Raw genomic sequence first — 22,481 nt, 5'->3', positions numbered from 1 at the left:
TAGGAGCCTTAAATTACTTCCTTCTAGTGTTAATGAGAGTAATCCCACACATCTCCACCCACCCCCTTGCTGTAATTGATCAGTAGAACACACTTGTAGGTTGGGAGCAGAGCTATACAAGTCAGATCAGAAAGGCTGCAACGTATTTTATACTCACAGTGGCTGCAATCCAGCGCCACAGATGTTAGTTACTGCAGGAATAAATTTGAGGAGCAGCCTTTGATTACTTGAAATGTCGTAGCGGTCTTCAGAATGGCAAATGGTGCCTTGTTCATCAAAACAGGAGTTCATTGCTATCCATACTGAGAGCAGAGAAATTCATTAGTACTTACCTCTGTAGGTGTGTTATATGTTACATAGGTAAATCTGACATGTTAATTTTCTTGTCTTGTAACATGCCCTGTTTTATCTTTGGGGTGATTTCACTCTATTACTTCACTGCATTTTTACCTCGGAGACAGAGTCATAATCGTCAGAGAAAATATGAAAAAAATACTAGTGTATTTGAGACTTGATAATGCCATAGGGTTGAGAAGCAGTGTCATGTAATGGTTCCAGCTGACTGCATCTGCTGATGCTCCTTTCACTTACATTGGTGTAAATCAGGAGCAGCTCTATGTAAGTCAAGTTTAAAACTAGTGGGAGTGGAGAATCGAGCCCTAGGGTTCCTGGCTTCCATACTCCAATTCTGCTACTGAGTCTGTCATGTGACCTTAAGGAAAGTAACCTAACCTCTGTTTCTCCTCAGTAAAATGAGACTAATAGTACTTCCTAGAGCCAGTCGGGAATTTTCTGCTGGAATGTTTTTCTATCGGAAAATGCCAATTTGTTTCCCGAAAAGATGTTCCTGCATTAATAAAGAAACATGAACTTTTCAACCCACTCCATCCCCATTCTTTTGGAAGTTGATCTGGTTATTATAATCATTTGTTCCACAATAGCCCCTTCCAGTTCAAGATCTTAAAGTATTTTACAAGCAAGCTATGAAGCCTCTGCAGTAGGTACTGTATTGTCATACTGAGATGGAAGGACACAGAGGTGAAATGATTTGCCTAAGGTCACACAGGGAGTCAGTGGCAGAGCTGGGAATAGAAACCAGGAGCCTTGAGCCAAGATTTTAAAAAACAGTTAATGATTTTGGCTGCTTTCATTTTTGGGTGGCCAGCTGGAAACACCGTGTTAGTCAGAGTCAGGAGCTGGGGGCTCTATCCCTAGCTCTGCTTCTGGCCTGCTGTGGGCAAGTCACTTCCCCCGTCAGTGCTGCTGTTTCCTTTCCCATCCTTTGTTGGTCTTGCCTATTTAGATTGTAAGCTTACTGGGGCGGGGACTGCTGCCGCTTATGCGTTCATACAGTACATAGAACAGTGGGTCCTTGACCTCACTTGGTTCCTCTAGGCACTACTGTAGTACAATAATTAATAAGTATTGAATGCACATCTCTGTAACCCCTAGATGTGGTCCTTCCAGAACAGGATTGAAGCTCATTAGCAGAGCAGTCTTGCACTTCTGCTGTCCATTCCTATGGATAAACAGGTGTTATTGCTCTCCAGGGTTTTCCAACTGGCATCTCTCCTGGACACTAAACTCACACACTGACTGCAAATCAACAACGTGTTTGACTGGGTAGTTTTAAGCGTTTGCTCACTTCAAGGATTTTTATTTGTTTGCCAGGTACCGTATCTGCCATCCAGGCTCTGCAGGGACACTCACTGATTCATCTGGAAAGATTAGACAGAGATAACGAAGAGCTGGATTTCTCTGAATTAGCAAGTGTTTCCTTCACAGACTCCAACAAATGCTTTGGTAAACAGCTGAGTAGTAGGGTCCTTATTGTCTCCTCCTGGTCCAGGGTGGAGGGACCCAAACCAAAACTGACCTTGGAACTAGACCACACAGACTTGGCATGGTTTGGCCTATGTCACTAATGCAAAATTTTATTTTATTTTATGCAAAATTTAATTTTATTGTCACCTGTAGGACGGGTGGCTGCTCGCTGGGCCGAGGTGTGGTGGATGGGCTGCAGCAGACTTGGTGCAGTGTGCAGAGGCAGGTCAGGGAAGAGACGTGGTTGGCAGATAGAAGGACAAAGTCAGGAACTAGGAGGTGGCAGCTTAGTGAAAAGGGAGGCAGGCATGGGAGTACTCAAGACTAGGTGAGGGCCAGTGATGCGGTGGAGCCGATGAACAGCTGCTGTTGCAGCAGGTGAAGGCGTGAGTCATGCTTATGACCTAACCCTTTTATTCAATGAGCAGTAGAATGCACCTTTGTCTCTTTTTTGGCCCCTCCTCCCTGCCCAGCTGGGACGCAACGTTCTCCTGGGCAATGAGCTCACCATGGCTGGCCTGCCCACTATTCCTATGACTTTCGTTCCATTTAGTTTGTTCCTTTGGTTAATTTCACTTGCCTGGGGAATGAAAACAACACAAAAGGAGGTTCTCCTAGTGAGAGGAAAGCAGGGGTGGGGTGTTGGAGCTGCTGGATCCTGACCTGGTCCCTACAGCACCAGGTTCTGACTTGCCCAGTTACCGTGCATTATTTTTGGGGGTGTTGGTGTCAGGAGCTGTTCCCCTCAAGCGTCACTGAGTCAGGTGCTCCTCCAAACTATCGAATGTAGGGACCCGATTCTGTGAAGTGTTCCACACCAGCCACGCCATTGAAGTCAATGCAGTGGAGGGGACTACGTATCTCAAAGGAAGGGCCTCTGTGCCTTGTAGGATTGGGTTCCACCTGTAACAACTGCTGTCTGCAAATGCTGAGTGTCCTCCTCTCCTGTTGACATCTGCGTTCAGCATTGTCACAGAATCAGGCTCGTATTTGAGAGGCTTTCATATCAGTACTAAACCCAAATATGAATTTCACTGGGGGGCTGTGTCTTTTTCTACAGTGGGCACAATCAATATAACCTCAAACGTGTGTGTGTTAGACCTCAGAGCAAACCAGGAGCACATTGCTTACCTAGGCTGGCCTCAAGTACACACAGACCATGGCATTACCAGGCTGTGGCACTTGGTTTGGGCACCACATCTGCTAAGGGCATCCATGCCAATTTCAGCCTGTGGGGTTTGTTCCATAAGTTCAGGGTCAGTTTTCCAAAGATCCCAGCTCCCCTGAATAACAGACACAGAGCAATTTTGAAAATCGGGCCCTGACTCTTGATAGTGAGGATCCCTTTAAGAAAAAGAAACGACTAATCAAGCAACTGAAATACCTAGCACTTACGTGATTCCGTTTCCCTGTGGTGGTCACCCTCCCCCTCAATCCCTTCCTCCTGAAAACAAATCTAGGTATCTCATGATTTCATAATCATGGGCTGTCATTTTGGGATGCCGCCGACAATTTCCCCTCTTCTCTTCCCTCGCTTTTCCCTGCTGCCTTTCACGGCTGACACTGGGGCCTGCCTCTGACACAGGCTGATGTCCTGCTTTCCCCCTGGGACGACCTTTCTTTCACTGCTATGCTGTTTAGTCACATTTTTGTGTCGAGAACAAACCCGAGCCCTTGTTTTTTGTAAAGCGTCCAAGATCTGAGTGACAAGAGCAGGTTGTAAACTCATGGAAAATGCCACTGTTTTGATCATTTGCAAAACTGCCGCCAGCCCACAGAAATAAAGAATGTGAGTCCTAAACGGGCTTGTGGTGTTCACTGAACAAACCAAAGTGTACCGAATGTAGGGACCCAATTCTGCGCAGTGCTCCGCACCAGCCACGCCATTGAAGTCAGTGCAGTGGAGGGAGCTTAGCATCTCAGAGGAAGGGTCTCTGCGCCCTGCAGGATTGGGTTCTACCTGTAACAAGCACTGTCTGCAAAATGCTGAGCGCCCTCCTCTCCTTTTGAAGCAAGGCTCAGCACTTCCACAGAATCAAGCCCACATTTATCAGTGTTTCCAGAAGATAATGAGGTTAATAGCAGGCAGGTTCTTTTCAGTCTGTTTTATTAGAGATGGGTCCAAGCTAGAACATAAATTCAGATCCCTTTTGAAAGTTTGATGGTGGGATTTAGATTTAACCCTGGGATCTGTTCCTTCGTGTTCAAAGTAAACAGCACAGGTGGCAACAAGCCAAACAGGAGTTTCAAAATTCTTGGATCTTTAGTGTGAATGATTTGTGTTACAGTAGCATAGTTTGATAGCTTCCTAGAGTTGAAAGGCCTGACGGGACCATTAGATCAGTTAGTCTGGCCTCCTGAATATTACAGGCCACTCAGTTTCACACAAATTCCCTGTGTTAAACCAGTGATATTCAGACTAAGGCTCTGAGCCGCAAGTGGCTCTTCAATGTGTTTCCTGCGGCTCTTTGCACACAATATTAAAACACTGTGATTTAATTATTAACCACCCTAAGTTTATTAACCAGTCAGGAGGCTTCTACTATGTTATTAACCAATTGTAGTTGAGAAAATAATACTTGGTCAGTCATTCTGCGGTGAGAACAATAAATGTGAACTAAATATTTCCCGTCATACTGTTTAAATATCAATCTTTAGGTACTATAGCAAACCAGACAATGAATTCACATGACTGGCTCGTTTGAGTAATGTCAATTGCTAATTTGGCTCCTGAACCACTGAGGTTTGAGTATCACGGACTTAAACTAAAATATTTTAGTCCTCCCCATCTAGAGGCCCAACGACCCCCTTGTCCTAGTTCCTGTACAAACACACCATAAGACAGTCCTTTCCCCGAGGAGTTTACAGTCGAAATAGACAAGGCCGACAAAGGATGGATGGGAGCAACAGTGTGACAATGGCTGCGTCCACACTTGGCTGTGTGTCGAGTACAGGCTCTACGTGTGGAGCTACATGCTGTGGGGAAAGGCTTTGGCCGCGGGGACGCCATGCTGCTAAAAATATTCCGGTACACATGGGAGGCCCTGTTTGGGTGTGTAGAAAGCTGTATGAGGTATATACCCTGTGGGGTTCAGGCCTGTAGGGCTCTCTACTCTTCTAAGCCTTGCCTCACCGTCTACATTGTTAGCTAGACCTGTGCTCGCTGAGTATCCGGTGTCTGTACTCTACATCCTGCTGTAAGTGTGTAGACGTTCCTAAAGAGGTGATGTGACTTGCACAAGGTCACACCGTACATCAGTGGCAGAACCAGGCCTTCTGCTCCTAGTCCAGTGCCATATCCACTAGCTCACACTGCCTCTCTGTCACTGATGATGATCCAAAATATTATCGCATTATGAATATTGGGAAGCTTTTTTATATAGTTTTTCTTGTCATTGTCCCTTTTTAGCCGAGTTAAGGGATAACAAAGGAATCTGTGTCCTGCTCGTTAAGATTACCTGTTCAAACATAGAGATCATGTTGTTTCTAAATGTCATTGCTGCTCTTGATCCAACCTCGGGATAATACCATTTCTTTCGCATCTTGTTGGCCTTGCGGCTATGCTGGTCTTTTAGGAGAGGAGGAAATGCTCTGTAGTAAAAGTCAAGTCAAATTATGTTACTCACTTAGTTCCAGTAAAGCAGAGCAGAGGGCCCGGGGAAGACAAATGATTTGCTCTTAAGAGGCCATCTGATTTTTTTTATAGCCCGGTTGATGGATATTTCATTGGCCAGAAATCGTTTTGATCAATTTCTACAAAGACCACATGCATTGTTCTTGGGGTGAAACTCAGCTCAACTAGCTCGAGGTCTACACACCACTTAAGTCATCAACATGGGGTTTAAGTGCGACGCAAGTGGTGCATACACATAACACTGGCTATGCTGTGAACCAGGGTTTGGATTCTACCTCCTTGTGATGCTTTTTCTGTGCAAAACCACTTCCCCTTAGAACAATCTCTTCATAATGTCTGCCCCTTGTAGGCAAGGCTGTGATATTCTGCCTAGCCTAGTGGAATTCAGTACACAACTCCCATTGGATTTCAATAGGATTTGGGTGCTTACCTCCCTTAGGCTCCTTTTGAATATTCCAGCCCAAATCTTGAGAGGTGCTGAGCATTGTAAGTGGCATTGAAATTAGTTGACATCAAGGGGAGCAGTAGGAGCTTACCATCTGTCAGGCTGGTCGCTGTGATGGTAAATCTCTGGTGCAATGGCAAAGCTGGTTCCCTGCAGCAGGGTGGGATGGGTAATGCAGTCAGTCTTTTGTCCTGTTACCCAAGTGGCACTTCCCTTTTGAGTCCCCTCTTGGTTTGTCCATGGAGCTGCCCTGATCTGGCCTTGGAAAGAAGCTGTCCATTAAATTCCATTCCCCTAGCAAATCGGGTTTTCTCAAGGGTAGGAGGAAGACCTACAGCACATAGACGGAAAAGTCAACTAAAGGATCCCAAAGCACTTCATAGATTGCACACGTTCAGCAGCGGCTTCCAGACTGTTTGACAGGGCACAGCAACGGGACACGCAAGGTAGGCCAGGAAGTGAAGAGAAATACAGTCGTGCAGTCTGGGCAGGCTGGCTGTAATTACCGTCCCGAGCGTCCATAAATCCTTTTCTTGCCCTCCCTCCTGGAATGCCCACAGACATTAACGGGAATTAAATAGGCCCATGGAGAGGAGAATCCACCCCAGTGTGTTTTTGTTTGCTGTGGCCGCTCCTGTTGCTGTATTGTAGCTCTGGGAATCCAGCCTCCTAGCTGACACTGCGGAGTTCTGTGTCACTGCAGTTCTGCAACTTTGAAATCCCACCCGTCCAGCCCACAGGAACTCCATGTTACTCCACTGATTTCTTTTACTGCTACCCATAACATGCATCATTGGCTTCTCTAGTCCATCCTCGGGCAAATATGCCCCTTGTGCAGTGGGATTCTTGACTGACGAAGGGGCTGAAAATTAGGCCCAGTGACGGCTGTTTCCTTGTTGCTGTTCAGTCCGCAAATTCAGATTGCTGCCTGGATCACTGCATGTTGTTATGATCATGGTTCGTTGCATCCTGACTTTGAAGCATGAGGTCGTCCTGGGGAAAGAGTTCACGAGGGGCCCAGTTGGGGGGTGCAACTCCATTGCAATTAATAGTTATACCAACAGAGAACTTGGCCCATGAGCTGTTGTACCCTGAGCTTGGGCTCCTTCTCTGCTCCCTGGGTGTAAATTCTGCTCTATTACACCTGTGTAACTCTGGCATGACTTCACCGACTCCATACACAAGAGGGATGGAGTGAAGCACTTGCTCGGCGATGCTGCTCTAATAAGCACTTCAGAATACCGATCGTTCCTCGCTCACGCTGTTGTCAGTCTGGCTGTCATTAGAGTTACTCCAAATTTGCCCTGATGGACCGGGGAACAGTTGATCTATTTGATCTATTTAATGAATCTAATGCACTCGTTACCTTGGAACCGAGGCGTCATTTACATAATTGAGATTCACCACCCCCAGTCAGCCACTCCACTCCACTCCTCTCTTAGCCCTTGGGGGCTGCTTTTCAGGAGAGCTCTGCTGGGACCGTTACCTGTCCCTTTACAAAGAGAGGTGTCTTGAGTCATGCTCTAAAGGTGGCCCTACCTGAGCTCTGTACTGCTCTGTACTTTTTGACTGGTCTTATCTGATTAACCCTTTGTGCATCTTGAATACAAAGCCTCTAACTCTCAGGGGACAGAGCTCTGAGAGCACTTTTGCTTCTGGTTTGGGTACCACGTGCCCTCCCACTGAAAGAGACACCAAAGATCTTGTTCTGGATGTCAGTGGATTGTAAAATCAGCAGGCAACTGCCCCCAAGAGTAAGCTGCATCACCTTCCCTGCCTACTGCTGTCCTCATGTCTGAAGTGCTGCAGATTGGAAGATCCCACTGGGCTACCGGGACCAGAGAGGGAGGATGGAGAGACAGAACACACCATCTACATCCTCCTAAGCACAGGCTGGGTTCAAAACAACAGCTGGCCATGAGGTTGTTGTCTGATCTCGAGGAATGAAAGGCTCCACTGCTTTCCCCAGCCAGCACGAAGCAGGAGGGAAGGGAATTAAAACAAACATGTTAGAAATAAATTTTCCTGGATTCTGACTAGCAACCTCCACCGCTGTCACTGTCGGGGCAGTTTCACGATATTAATTCAGGGTCGCTTGTCAAGCGTCTCTCTGCCTTGACCATATGCACAGTCTCTGGTGAATGAAGTGGAGTCAACCGCATTCACACAGTACTGTGGCCTGTTGCTGCATAAACGGCATTGGGGCCACCGGGACAGCAATGCTCGGCTCCTGAGCTTCTGCTGACAACCCTTTGCCCCCAGCATGTCACGTGGGCATTCTGGACCAATGGTCAGTCTGATGCAAATTTATGCTAGTCTTGGAATTGAAGACTCTGCCATGGACAGATCATTGTCTCTTGATTTGTAACAGATTTCTAGACTTGGGCCTCTGTCACAAAATACTAGTGACCTCCATACAGGTAACATACCACAACACACTGGGTTTCCTGGAAGTTAATCAATTGACAAAGGTGCACTCGGTTAGCTGCACCGTCTCTTGCCATTTGTTTGTACAGTGTCTAGCACAACAGAGCCCAGATCTTGGTTGAGGACTCTTAAGAGCTACCATAATACAAATCTTACACTGAATTTAGCCTTACCTTCTCCTCAGACAGAGGGTCCTATTCTCCATCTTTATAAGAAGATTCCAGGAATGTTGCACTCTGTGTTTGAAGTTTTGTTTCTTTTTCTTTTCTTTCTTTCAACATATGGCTTCTCACACACAGTGACATTTCTGGAATCTTATTTAGTATTTATGTATGTGTATATGTATTTAATTATATATTTATAAATAAATGAGTGTGTGTGTATTACTTACACACACACACACACACACACACACACACACGCTTTCCCTTTCCTTTTAAAATATTGATCAGGTTTTTTTAAGCTATTTTTCCCATTAAAAACTTTATTTAAAACCCCTCTCCTTTTTTGAATAAGCTATTGAGAATGAACTAACAGGACAAGGAAGGGGAAGAATATTGAGAAAATAAGGACTTTAAAAATAATAATTGGCCCCTTAGAGAGCAGACACCATTCTAGGTTTATAGTGCAAGAAACCTAGTGAATTTAAGACTAGGTTAATTTACGCTGCTTCTCGAGAAGGTATTGCAGGGTTATATAGATAACTACATAGGAGCCGTATACCCCTTTGCCCATAGGGCATCTTTAGGAGGCAGTTGTGAGGAAAATGCAAATGGCAAAGTGTAAATCCAATTTGAAATCTCATGGTCATTTATTTCATCAGCAGACTGCTCAGCTCCCAGGGCGTTGCTGATTTTCTCTCCCATTTTCAAGTGAACGTGAGGGCTCAAGCTTTTGATTCCCTGTCTTGGTTCGATAACGGCCGTTGGTGCTGGGTGAAGCTCCACCATTTTGTATGGTCCATTTTATGGTTGAATTTTACATGAGTTGGCATGTTCTGGGCTACATCCTTAGTTAGTGTAAACTGTTCTAATTTATTATTGGAATTGCAGTACCACTGTGCTGGGTGCTGTACAAACACACATACTGTCTAAACAGGTGAGCTAGACACAGGGTGGGAGATAGGGAGGATGCTTTTCCCGCATTTTACAGAGGGATCTGAAGCACAGAGAGGTGAAATGACTGGCCCAGGGTCACACAGATCTTGAGTCTCAGCCATAAGGCCCTTCTCCTTGACTATAGTGAAGCTCCACCACTTTATACCAGATGAGTTTCTAGCCCGCTGGCTTCACCTCCTTCCCCTTCACGCTTTCTCCTCTGACTTTAACTTTGAGCTTCATGTTGGAATGAACCCAAAAATATCAAAGTGAAATTCAGCCGAAACTGCCAAATGTTGCCTGGTTTTGGGTGGAAATCATTTTACCCCAAGCTACCAATCAGCCCAGGCTTGCATGAAACTTGTTCAGGTTCACTCCGAGGCTTGCAACCTTTCCATGAACCTGGCCTTCAATCCTGTTCCCCAGAAGCCCTGATCATGCTTCAGGTAACAGTTCCCTGACCACCCATCCCCATCACAGTATCCGGATCATGTCTTCTCATGCTCTGTATTTGAAGCTGTTACACCCTGCCTGTCAAAGTAAAACCTGCCAAGGCATAATACCAGCAGGTGGGCAAGACTCCTTTCCAGAGTCATTGCCTAATTTTTAAGGCTGGGCCTGCATTTAACTAGAGACTTGTGCTATTTGAAGCTCTGCTTTGCAAGACAAATTTAATGGACATGCATATGCTATTTGGGCTGCATAACCTTTGTTTACAACTGTGCCATCTGCTTGTGACCTCCCCTCAGGCTTCCTGGACATCTGAGTGCTCTTCAGCTCTCTGGACCTCTTCGCCCAATTCTCAAGGCAGTCTCACTTAGTGCTAGATGCTGGGAGTTGCAGATGCTCAGCAAATCACAGGATTTGGCCCTTTAAAGATCATGGTTAAGAAAACCCAACCCAGCCACATCTGAAGCATAAACTGCATTGGCCTCTTTCCCACCATCCAATCAGAAGCTGTAGTGAAATGCCTTCAAAGCCTGAAGCTTGTTAGGACCCATCTGTTCTTCACATGATGTTTCAGGAGATGGCTCTGTTCATCTTTGTGAACTGCTGGTTAGATCAGCAGCAGGCAGAAGAGCATCATCTTGTCACCATGACAACTTATGCATCTCCTTATCTAGCAGGAGTCACTGGTAACCAGCTGATGGCGGATTTTTTTTCACCCTAAAAAAGAGAGGAAAAAGAGTCTGAATAGAAGTGTATCCAGATGACACACAATCCAGCCCCCTTCCTTTGCCCCCCAGGGCCACAGTCTCAAATTAAAACCCAGGCATACCAAATAAAAACCCTAACAAGCTTCTTGCATCCATAGTAATTTAATTAGCTAATAGTCCATATGGAGTGGGTTTCCCATGAGACTTTTAATCAGTTAACCAGTTAGGAACTGGCAAGCAAATCTGTACGGGCGGTGTCATTAAATAAAAAGTTGGCAGTGCCTTCCCCTCATCTGACCACCTCGGCAGCCCCTACTATCTATATCTAGAGAGACACAATACAAGGGAGCATAGTGGAATTGGTTCTGCAGATGTGACAAATGCTAGTTGGCTAAGAAAAGCCCACAATTAGTAACACAAACATGCAAGCCCAGACCTTCCTCCAGTCTTAGCCATGTGACTTCCCCCCCCCCCAAGGGAGGAGCCTAGCACCTTTGATTAGGTTGCAAAGAATCTGTTCGTGGGCAGCTTTGTAGCAATGTCATTGTCACGGCACAAGTATTTCTGCGGAAGCAGAACCACCCCTTGCTTTGCTTGTAATGCAACAGGCAGTGATGGGAGAAGGGCACTGCACGTTTTTATTCACCTCTCAGTGTGATGTGAACAACGTTGGTCTTTATAACTCAATCCTGCTCTCGGTCAGGGACCACTGGGACGGTTGGGACAACAGTAACCGGAGTTTCAAGAGCATGGTAAAGACTTATAGTGAGGACTGGCAACAGCATGTTTCTTATACCCACACTCATAGCCCTTCCTGAGTCGGGTTCCTGCAGTGCCGTGGAGGTTTCTAAAGTCATCTTTACGGGGCTTGGGGGATTTCAGCCTCATGGTTCATGCAGGGGGCTGGGAGCTCGGACTCCGGATGTTGTATGGTATTGGGCAAGACTCTCCCATCTTTCTCTCCGTGCCTAGGTTTTTTTTCAACTGTCCAGTATATATGATTGTGACGATACCTGCTCAGTAAATGAACCTTTGCAAAGTGCTTTACAATCCTTGGATGAAGACCCATGTGCATAAAAGCACAATGTTATTACATTATCCTGCGAACCTGTAGTTAACGAGGCAAGAAATAGGTGTTTTATTAGGGTGTTCTGAACAGATTCCAGCAGGCAACATATCAGAACCCTGTTATAGGGAGCTAAGCATTACTACCTCTTACAGAAAACACTGGCGAGTGGCATGCATTAGCTCTGAGATGGCTAGTCCTGCTTTGCTGGAACTGATCCCATATGGTTTTGGGGTGTTTTCTTCCACCACTGTCTTAAAGTCCAGGCAAGTCCTGTGTGGCTCACTAACTCCATGGGCCAGGTTCTGATCTCCGTTACGGTGGTGCAAATCCGTAGAAGTGAGTGGCATTATCAGTGTAACCGAGCTCTCCTGTTGGTGTGGGCTTCAGCACTCCCTGTTTAGTCTGGATCGGGTTAACTGCTGTGTGGAGGTGGGGACCTGATCTTAGCTGCTGGTGCTCCGGTGCAGATGGCCTTGGCTGTTGGAAAGCCAAGGTAACCCTGCATGAAGAACTGCCTGGCTATTTGACTCTGCAGATGACGCCCTAGAACACAGTGCATCACTAGAAGGGTTATGCAAACAATCGGAGATGGGAGGTAACATGTTGGCGAGGGATATGTACCAGGATCAAAGATTTTCAGGTTCCTAACCCACTTGCAGTTGCTCACTAGTATTACTGGCAGGTAGAGATGATTTATGAAGTGAATGTCCTGCTAGCCATCCTGCCGGCAGGTGTCTCCGCATTAGCAGGTTTGCCTTGAGGGTATGTGAGGTACCTAAGGATAAAGCTAATAACTCTGAGCAGCTGATCAGCACATGCATTGTGGGACCGTTCTTCGAAGGACAGCTCCTCTGTTCAGGTAGCATTACTCCCTACCTGGTTGACAGGAAATCAGACACTGCATCCTGCTGTTTTCAGAGGGCAGCTGGGGTAGTTCAAATACCTGACTAACAACTGGACAAGCTCCATTTACAGAGATATCCTGAGGATGTAGAACTATGTGGCAGGTCTGCTGTCTCAGTGCTTGTTTCTACTTTTTCTTTCTGTTTCAAAGCATTAACTTTTCTGATGTACACTAGCAACTGTCCTGTAGAAATCTGAGGCAAGTGCTGTCGAAACCTTTGGCCGGCCAGTGAATCCAGTGGGGGAGAGAACAGGCCGTGTCTTTTGGGATGCGCGGGAAGAGGCAGAGCATCACCTAGGCCTTTTGGGAGCAAAGAGATGGAGTATCACTGGGACTGTGGGAAGAGGCGGAGCCACCAGCAAGGACTGAAGAGAAGGTATAACTTGATTAGGGACTGAACGGGGAGGGGAGATGGAAGACCATCAGGGACTGAGGAGAAGGGGTGATGTGGAGGATCAACAGAGAATGTGAGGAGGGTAACTGAGGGGAAGAATCAGTAAGAAATGAGCGGGAGGACGGCGGAAGTGAAGCATCAGCAGGAGTAAGTGGAAGGAGCATCAAAGGAGAAGGGGCTAGAAACATTAGGAAAGAGAATAACAGGTGAAAGATGAACAGGATTTGAGGGAGGATGAAACAGTGATTCCTCTGTTCTAATACATATGGAGAGACGGGGAAAGTGAGGCATGGGGGGTGGCAGAGCAGGAGGGGAAGAGGAGAGAAAGAAAGCAAGAGTGGAGAGAATCCGAGATTGGGGGTGAGGTCTTGCAGGAGTGAAGAGAAGATGGAGGCAGAGCTTCACCAGTGACTGGGTCTGACTGGAGGAGAGGAAGGAGAGAGGCAGAGGAAAAGGTTTGCTGCCCAAGGGGTGTGATCCTTCTGTGTGCAGGATGTGGCCAAATGGAATACCTGCTGCATTGTCACCATCAAGGCAACCAGAAAAGCGGGGGGGGGGGGGGGACACAACTGTGGAAAACATGCTGCCTTTTCCCATGGAATACCTGAAAGGGTTAAAGGCCGGATGCTAGCAGTCCTTTGGGGGAGCTTACTCTTTTCCAGGCTGGCATTTGGCATCAGCAACGTGAGTGATGTCAAGCGTTGGCCACTTGTGTGCCAACATCCGGGCTGGCAGTGCCAAGCCAAACACCACTCACCAGCCAAGACAGCACAAGAAAGGCAGATGGTAGGAGCTGGCCCCTATTAAAATAGGCAACAGAAACAAAACCCACTTCCAAACAGTTTTATGAGGACACAGAGCAACGCCGTTCAAAATTCTACAGTATTTTTCCAGGTTCGTCTTTAATCCCCAAAGTTGCATCTGTTTCCAGAGAGCAGCTGTGATGCTGGCAAAGAACATTGCGTTGTAGGAAAACACTGCAAATACAGTAAAAAGAAAAGGAGTACTTGTGGCACCTTAGAGACTAACCAATTTATTTGAGCATGAGCTTTCGTGAGCTACAGCTCACGAAAGCTCATGCTCAAATAAATTGGTTAGTCTCTAAGGTGCCACAAGTACTCCTTTTCTTTTTGCGAATACAGACTAACACGGCTGTTCCTCTGAAACCTGCAAATACAGTGACGCTCCTGTTACTATTACAATGGTAGGGTCAAGGCAGGCTGGTTGGAGAAACTTTGATGGAACCATATTCCGTTGGAACATGCTGTTCTGGGGATATCAAAATACTTCGTGAAATCAGGCCAATTTCACCGAAATTCCCTTTTTTGGGAATAAAGGCTGGGAGTGTGGTGACTGTGTCCAAACAGGTCATTTAGATGTTAAACGGAAACATTTTGTTCCATATTCATTTTGAAATGACTTTTCATTTAAAATGTTTTATTTGTTCTGTATTGTATCTGCAAATGTAAGACCATTATTTTTTTAACCTAAACATTTCATTTCAATTTTGACTTTTTCTCGAAAGGTAACGTTCAGTTGACCCCAAATACACAAACAATTCTGAATTTTCCTTCATGGAGAATTTCAAAACTTTCAGTTTTCCCTCCCATTCCAAATGAAGCCAGGTTTTGAAATCTCGAAATCCTTCATGAAAGAGAACTTTCATCTTCCATGCAGTTCTTCTGAGTGCCCACAACTTCCCATCAGAGTCGCAGCTGTCCAGCACCTCTCAGGATCAAGCCTTTAGTGTCTTGTATTCCCATGGCTGGGAATTCACTTATCGCAATCCCTGCTCTGCCATAGGCTTCCTGTGGGACATTGGGCAGGTCCATTAGCCTCTGAGTGCCTCAGTTCCCCATCTGTACATTGGGTATAATAGATCTGTCCTGCTCACATGGGTGGGGTGAGGATAAATACATTACAGATCATGAGATGTTCAGAAACTATTGTGAGGGAGGCCATGTTAGTACCACAGATAGATACATAATTAAACAGTAAACCAACAAAAATCAAACCATACCAGAATATGATCAAAACAACCTTTTGGATACCTCTAAAGTAGCAATAATTTAAGAGGAGAAAACAACAAACCCTTCAAGGTTGTTGTTTTTTTTCCTCTTCCCATTTTAGAAAATCCATCTCTCCAGTCTAGAGCAGATTAAAATGACCAAATTCTCTCTCAGCCCCTGGGAAAGAGGATGTTTCAAATGGAAACTGCCAATTGACCTTCTCCCATAGCTGTCACCAGTCACCCTTTTGCCTTCTTTCATGTCAGCATCGGGTCAGGGCGACAGGTCATTGTCTGACCCGAGTCATAACAAGAAGAGAGCGGGGCCTCGCCTGGGAAGGCAGTAATTCCACAGCCTAGATTTCAAACCGTAATGTGGAGACATTTAGGTTTTTTTTATTTTCTCTCTCTCCCCTCTTCCTTTATAGTCAGTAACTGGTTCATAACCACAGTGAGCCAGGGAAATACGGGTGGCCCTGCATGGGATTACAGCCTTATTTACAAAGAGCAAAATGAGCTCACATGCACAGCTGCTGCGAAAATGTGAGAAGTCAGCGTGCAGCACGGAGGCCTAGGAATGTTAGTCTTGAGTCACAGGCAAACCCCGTACATAATGGATCCCCTGTCTGTGGGTGCTGGCTAGACTGCCTGTTTTGTGTCAGAAAGCACATGTGGCTAGTAGAGGGGTCTGAACCAAAATCACAGATCCAAATGATTCTGGGCGTTAGAGGTAGTTGGTTCTGAATCTGAACTTTGTGGCCCAGCTCTGCTGCCTGGCTGGCTCGATGGAAATACTCCAGCTGCTGCAAAGGGACAGTGTGGGATGCATCTACCAGTGTCCTAGAGCTCCTCCTGATTGTAAATTCACAACAGGGGAGAGAAGCCTTACAACCGACTGCAAAAAGGAGGGCAGTGTGAAGTATGCCTACAGTGCTCCTGTGGGGCAGATATGAGACAGGACTGTGAGGTGACAAACCCAAAGGTGAATTTTTCCACTGAATGCATCCAATGAAGTGAGCTGTAGCTCATGAAAGCTTATGCTTAGATAAATTTGTTAGTCTCTAAGGTGCCACATCAGAGGAGTGAAGTTTTGGAATAGCCTTCCAAGGGAAGCAGTGGGGGCAAAAGATCTATCTGGCTTTAAGATTAAACTCGATAAGTTTATGGAGGAGCTGGTATGATGGGATAACATGGTTTTGGTAATTAAATATTCATGGTAAATAGGCCCAATGGCCTGTGATGGGATATTAGATGGGGTGGGATCCGAGTTACCCAGGAAAGAATTTTCTGTAGTATCTGGCTGATGAATCTTGCCCATATGCTCAGGGTTTAGCTGATCGCCATATTTGGGGTCGGGAAGGAATTTTCCTCCAGGGCAGATTGGAAGAGGCCCTGGAGCTTTTTCGCATTCCTCTGTAGCATGGGACACGGGTCACTTGCTGGAGGATTCTCTGCTCCTTGAAGTCTTTAAACTACGATTTGAGGACTTCAATAGCACAGATATAGGTGTGAGGTTTTTTGCAGGAGTGGTGGGTGAAATTCTGTGGCCTGCGTTGTGCAGGAGGTCAGACTAGATGATCATAGTGGTCCCTTCTGACCTAAATATCTTTGAACCTAAGTCCTCCTTTTCTTTTATCTACCCTGCTGGATGTTGGACTGTTGCTGACGATACGCTATAGGCTGTCATGGGGGGGAAAGGCTGATGCCCGCTTTGAATGACATCATCTTGCCAACCAGTGCCCCTGCAAGTATCTGCATGGAGCTGGTGGACAGTGAAAGGGAGATGGTGCACTCCTAGCAGGAGAAGCAGGAATGAGATGCATGTGACACTGATTTTGGGAACTGCTCTTGCTGTTTAGTTAAGAGATTTGTGATGTGCACGGCTCAGATTCTGGGGCAGATGTGACTGAGGTATAGAGAGACACATCTGCAGGAGACTCTCAGAAGGGAGATGTCAGTGATAACCACTCCTGGTTATATGCCACCTGTCTTGACTGTGAGAAGAAAAGATTTTGACCCTTGGTTTCATCCCACGCTAGCTTGTTGCATTCATTGCAATGGGGGAGCCTGGCTTGTGGTTAAGGCACATGGGACGGGGGACTCGGGAGATCTGGGTTATGTTCTTGGCATTGCTGTTCACTTTGTGACCTTGGACAAGTCGATTCACATTGCTGTGCCTCAGTTTCCCCATATACTTACTGCCGTGCAGGCTGTGAGGCTTCGTTCACTATCATTGGCAGTTGGAAGGGGCTGCGAGAAGGCAATATACCGCGGTTATTTGGGTTTATGAGGCTATTGTGTAAGCTCCTTGGGGCTGAAAGTTTGGCTCCGTGTGGCCTTTCTACTCTGGACTCCGCTTGCCTCGAGGGGAGTGACCTCAGCAGTGTCCCAGTGCCCACTGGGGAGCTGCACCCTAGTTAGCTGCCTCTTGTTGCCTCTGCCTAAAGCTGGCCCTGTGGGAGTGGGGAAGAATGGAAATAAACCAGACGAGCTATTTTGTAAGAAGTCTGCGCTGTTGTGAGCTAGACCCAAAAAGTGTCGGTGACCTTGTCTTGGCCAATCACAGACCAGCCTTGAGCAGCTAGCAGGACAATAGTGTGGAACAGGGTCCTATGACCTCATCCAAGCAGCTGGAGTGTATTTGCCCCTCCGGGGTCCTAACCCATCCAATCAATCAGTATTTATTGCTCCACTTTTGCCATTACAAAGCGCAATAAAGAGACAGACATAAATCCATGCACCCCAAGTGTTGTCTGCCTTCTCCACCTGTTGGACATGGCAAATAAATTACAAATAGGGCCTGGTTTTGAGGGCAGGAGCTGTAAAACATCCTAAATGATTTAAAAAAAAACAAACCCAAATCATGGCAGAAAATGTAACAACTTGTGCCTGTTCCCTTTGACCTCTTCCCATTTATATACGGCCTCTTCAGCCTACAACGTATTTTTACCTTCCCGTTATATTATAAAGACACCTTTCCATTTCCCTCTCTTACCCTGTTGCTGTTGTATTTGTTCCCCTTCACTCCCTTGCCATCTTCTCGCTTTCTAAAGTGCCAAACCTGTCCTGGAGACCCCATTTCCAGGGGGAGTTCAGGCTCCATGACCCATTCCGTTCTTGACCTCCATTCTGAGATAGTTGCCAGTGGTAAGGGGTGGGTTTGTGTTGTGGCTATTTATCCACTTGCAACTGGTCTGTGAAAATCTACTATCAAAAAGCCAGTAGCTGGTAACAGCTTTCAGTCGCTACCAAACTGGAGTCAAGCCAGTCACCCACAAGGCTGCATAGTCCATTTTCACGACCCTGAGTCATCCCGTGTACAAGACAGTGTGACATGGCTGAAGCTAACCTCCCTGTGCTTGTTTCCTCACCATTGTTATTAGCAATGGAGCTGCACTGTTGGCAATAATATGGTAGAGAAAGGGCTAGTGTAGACACAGTTATTGTATAGGTAGGACCTTGGAGAATAGTGTATAGGCAACCTGCTGCTGCTACCCTTCCTTGCTATTTGCACTGCCATAGGGAAAGGGATTGTCTCCATGGGGACACTCACAAAAATGAATCTGAATCAACCTTGTAAATTGCGTAAAACCTTTTCGTGGACACTCTTCTTCAGAATTAAAGAGACCTTAATTAGATTTAACTTAATTCATGAAGTGAATTAAGATCAATTAAATTAAGCTCACTTTAATTCTGAAGAAGAGTGTTCAGTTCACACACACATAATGTGACACTTTAAATTCACACCCTTACTTAATTTGGGTTACTTTTACTGGGTTACTTTTACTGGGTTACTTTTACTGAATGTAGACAAGTTCTTAGGCACACAGGAGCCTCAGCCTTATTGAAAGTTGATGTTAAATTGCCTACGTCACTTTTTTGAGAATTGGAGTTAGGAGCCTAAGTCACCTAGGCACTTTTGATGCCTAAAGACCCCAATCAGGGCAGTGTCTACCCCCAAAGAGCATACAGTTTCAATAGACAAGACAGACAAAGAGTGGGGGAAACTGAGGCACAGAAAGGGGACATGACTTGCCCAATGTCACACAGCAGGTCAGAGGCAGAGCTGGGAATACAGCTTGTGTCACCTAGTTTAGTGACAGGTTTCAGAGTAACAGCCGTGTTAGTCTGTATTCGCAAAAAGAAAAGGAGGACTTGTGGCACCTTAGAGACTAACCAATTTATTCGAGCATAAGCTTTCGTGAGCTACAGCTCATTTCATCGGATGCATACTGTGGAAAATACAGAAGATGTTTTTATACACACAAACCATGAAAAAATGGGTGATTATCACTACAAAAGGTTTTCTCTCACCCCACCCCACTCTCCTGCTGGTAATAGCTTATGTAAAGTGACCTATCCACTGGACCATGCTGCCTGCCGAGTTATTGATCTTCCAGTGTTATTCATAAAAGTAACCTAATAGAGTTCATTAATCACACAGAAGTTGCAGAGTATGACAGATTTTGATTATATGGGCTTATTTTCTTCGAAGAACAAGTTGGAAAGGGAAGAATCCTTCCCCCCCCCCCCCCAATATAAGGCAGCTAGTGCTAAATTCTCTCCCTCCTGTTTTCTGCAAAGTGTCACCGACAAGGTCATCTATAGGACTCGGCAAAAAGTTGACCCAGTCAGTTGTGGTGACCAGAATTAGCTCAGAAATCAGGAGTGAGGTGGAGGCAGAGAGAGATGGTGCCCAAAGAGCTTTTAAAAGCCACGAATTCTGACCTCACTGTTCTGTGCACCTTCATTCTCTGCCTAGAAACCTCCCCGGGGTGGAAAACCACACCCCCCTGCCAGTGACATCATGGGAGCACAGTCAGCAACCTGCCAAGGGGTCAAATTCCAAGCCGCACAGGTAGAGAACATTGCACTTCCTGCCCTGCTGGGGAGGAGTCAGGGGGAAGGAGAGTGAGAGTGACAGAATGCAATCTCCAGCCATTCGCAGGGCAGCCAAAAAATCTCCCAACATGAAATCGGACAGCGAGGAGACCAAGCCAGGTATGTCTGTCCCAGCGGAACCGCACTGCCTTAGACGCGGGTTAGGAGAGTTTGGAACAACACTTGTGTGTGCGTTTATGGGAAAATGCTGATTGAGTCCTTCTTTCAGGCCCTGCCTGTTGTTTGGGTCATTACACGCCCAGTGATTTTTTTTCCAAGCTGGTTGTTCATTGAAACAAACAGTCCTTCAGAATTCTGGTTAGTTGCTGTTCCTTCATTCCTTTGCTGCTGGGGAAAAGCTCTGTGTCTGTGGGAGGAGAAAAAAAAAATACAGCAACCCTGTCTGTTAAACGCAAGCATGTTTTGGGCTGCAGATGTTCAAAGGGAGCTGTGTGGGAAAGTTCTTGCTTTCAAAACTTGCGAATGAGTGGGTAACTCGCAGAGCGGTTGTTTTAACTGTTTGAGTATTCACTGAGGATCATGAATAGAAAGGCCAGAAGCAATACCTCTTGTTGGTCACTGCAATATTAAAAGAAAGGTGAGTGCTCAGTCTGGGAAGCTGATTCCAGGAGCAGCAGCCCAAAAAAAAGTCTTCAAGTATGTATGAAATATGACTGTCCTGTTGCTAGTTTCAAAACTGTAGTGATCACTGTACAGTGATGGGATTGTAAGATACAGTTTGCGGCGTGCCTGGCGTTAAAGCAGTGGAGAGGCAGTTGTGCATTCTTTGCCTTGGGTAATCTTACTCCCTGCGAGGCTGGTTGCAGTTTCATTTAATGTGCATTAGGGTTTTTTTTCTCTGAACTGTTTAAGACTATTTGTAACTCCCCCTCTGATACTGCCGAGTTGCACAGCAAATGGGTTAAAAATAACTGGCTTCTTTGTAGCTTTTATACTCTCAGGTTGAAAGATTGCTGCATTTTTCAAACTGAGCACCTCCACCAACGCAGAAAGGGAAATTACAGTGCTGAGAAGATACATGTGGTGTTAGGTTGATTTGTGTATAGTTAGCCTATCTCAGGTCATTATAGAAACCTGAGAAGAGAAGTTTAAGGTTATAAACTGCTTGCGAGCAGGCTGGAAGTTTACAAGTTGACCCTCTGTTTGAATTGTATGGTGCTTGTGAGTAATTCAGGTGTGGGACTATAGGAAGATGCAGGTGAGGAATTGTATCCAGGCTGCCTGAATTGTGTATGAGGTGCGCTCTCATTCAAAGGCAGATGAGCCTGTGGATCAGATGGAAAATCTTGGCATAAAGTGCCCCTAAGGAACTTGGGCCAGTTCCTCAGCTGATGTAAAGGATGGAGCTTCATTGCTCTGGCCCTTTATTTTGAGTGGAAAATAATTTTGTCTTTGCAATATTCCCAGTTTTCCTTCCCTATCTCCCATATTCTCCTCTTCCCTGTCCTCACTCCCCCTTATTCCAAAGTACAGTCATTATGAAACAGTCTGTGGTGGACTCTGTCCCACCGCATAAGGAACTTGCCAATTTCCGTTTCAACTTAGAAGGCTGGGAATGGGTAGCGAAAACACGAATCTGACTTGCCGAACAGCGTACACATCATCCTGTTTTTTTAAAAAAAGCAGATGCAGCAAGTTGGTAAAACACAGGAACCGGGCAGTGTGAGTTAACTTGACTGTGAGTGTAGGATTTGTACACTGTTCAGCCGCTTCATGATGACTGGCACTGTTAACTCCTGTGATAGTGTGATGATGTGTGTGCGTTATCTAGGTGTACTGCTGTAGTTGTAATAATCTACACTGCATCTGCAAGGGTGCATATCTCTATATAAATATATACACATGCGCACTCTGCGAATATAATTTCTGAAAACTCCCTGTACCCTAGATTTGTAGAATGGTTTAAGCTCCTGAAATCAAAGGGGACACACACACACACACACTTGTAACATAGTTGCCCATAGATCTGACTTCTTGGCTGTCACCTTGCTTGACAACTTTCTCTTTTGGAAATAATGGGGATAAAACCTAGATCTTCCTGATCTAAAAGCGCGAGAATCTTACTGCTTGAACTGCAGCAGAATTCGTACTGGTTGTTAGCTGTATAGGCCATGTGACATACAGGTGAGCAGTCTTGAGACCAACCAGTAGGGGAGCCCTGTTCGTTACAACTTTAGTGCTATGGCTTATTACATTACTCCAAGTGTTGTCTGTGATATTATGGGCAGTTTGACATGGTATCTGTAGTATTGAGTCTTTTTGGAACTTGAAACAAGAGCAGACAGTGTTTTGAACAGAAATATTAGAAGCTTTATATTATTAAAAACCCTAAAAGGAAGGGTTGCTGCTTAGATTTGGCTCTCAAGTTCTGAGAATCAGGCCACTTATTCAGGTGTCTGAATCTGGAGTGAGGCGCCTCTCTAGAGCACTCTGCTTCAGAAGGGATCCTTGAGGGATAGCTCAGTGGTTTGAGCATTGGCCTGCTAAACCCAGGGTTGTGAGTTCAATCCTTGAGGGGGCCACTTAGAGATCTGGGGCAAAAATTGGAGATTGGCCCTGCTTTGAGCAGGGGGTTGGACTAGATGACCTCCTGAGGTCCCTTCCAACCCTGATACTCTAT

General features: G+C 45.8%; 1 protein-coding gene across 5 annotated transcripts in view; it reads left to right on the top strand.

The window, feature by feature from the left end:
• KAZN (kazrin, periplakin interacting protein) overlaps positions 1 to 22,481 on the top strand; it is a 738,190-nt gene that overhangs the window by 534,402 nt on the left and 181,307 nt on the right. The window contains exon 1 of one of the 5 annotated variants that reach the window (XM_048825100.2): positions 19,830 to 19,960. The exons of the other annotated variants lie outside the window; for them this stretch is intronic. Within the exon in view, the coding sequence (XP_048681057.1) occupies positions 19,885 to 19,960 (76 nt within the window). The 5' untranslated portion in view covers positions 19,830 to 19,884. Of the gene's footprint in view, positions 1 to 19,829; positions 19,961 to 22,481 lie in introns of those variants that run through there. 5 annotated transcript variants of the gene reach the window in all.

Source organism: Caretta caretta, chromosome 18 (genome assembly GCF_965140235.1).
Source record: "Caretta caretta isolate rCarCar2 chromosome 18, rCarCar1.hap1, whole genome shotgun sequence".
Lineage (NCBI taxonomy): Eukaryota > Metazoa > Chordata > Testudines > Cheloniidae > Caretta > Caretta caretta.
The sequence above is the reverse complement of the archived record's forward strand: the minus strand, read 5'-3'. Positions and strand labels throughout refer to the sequence as shown.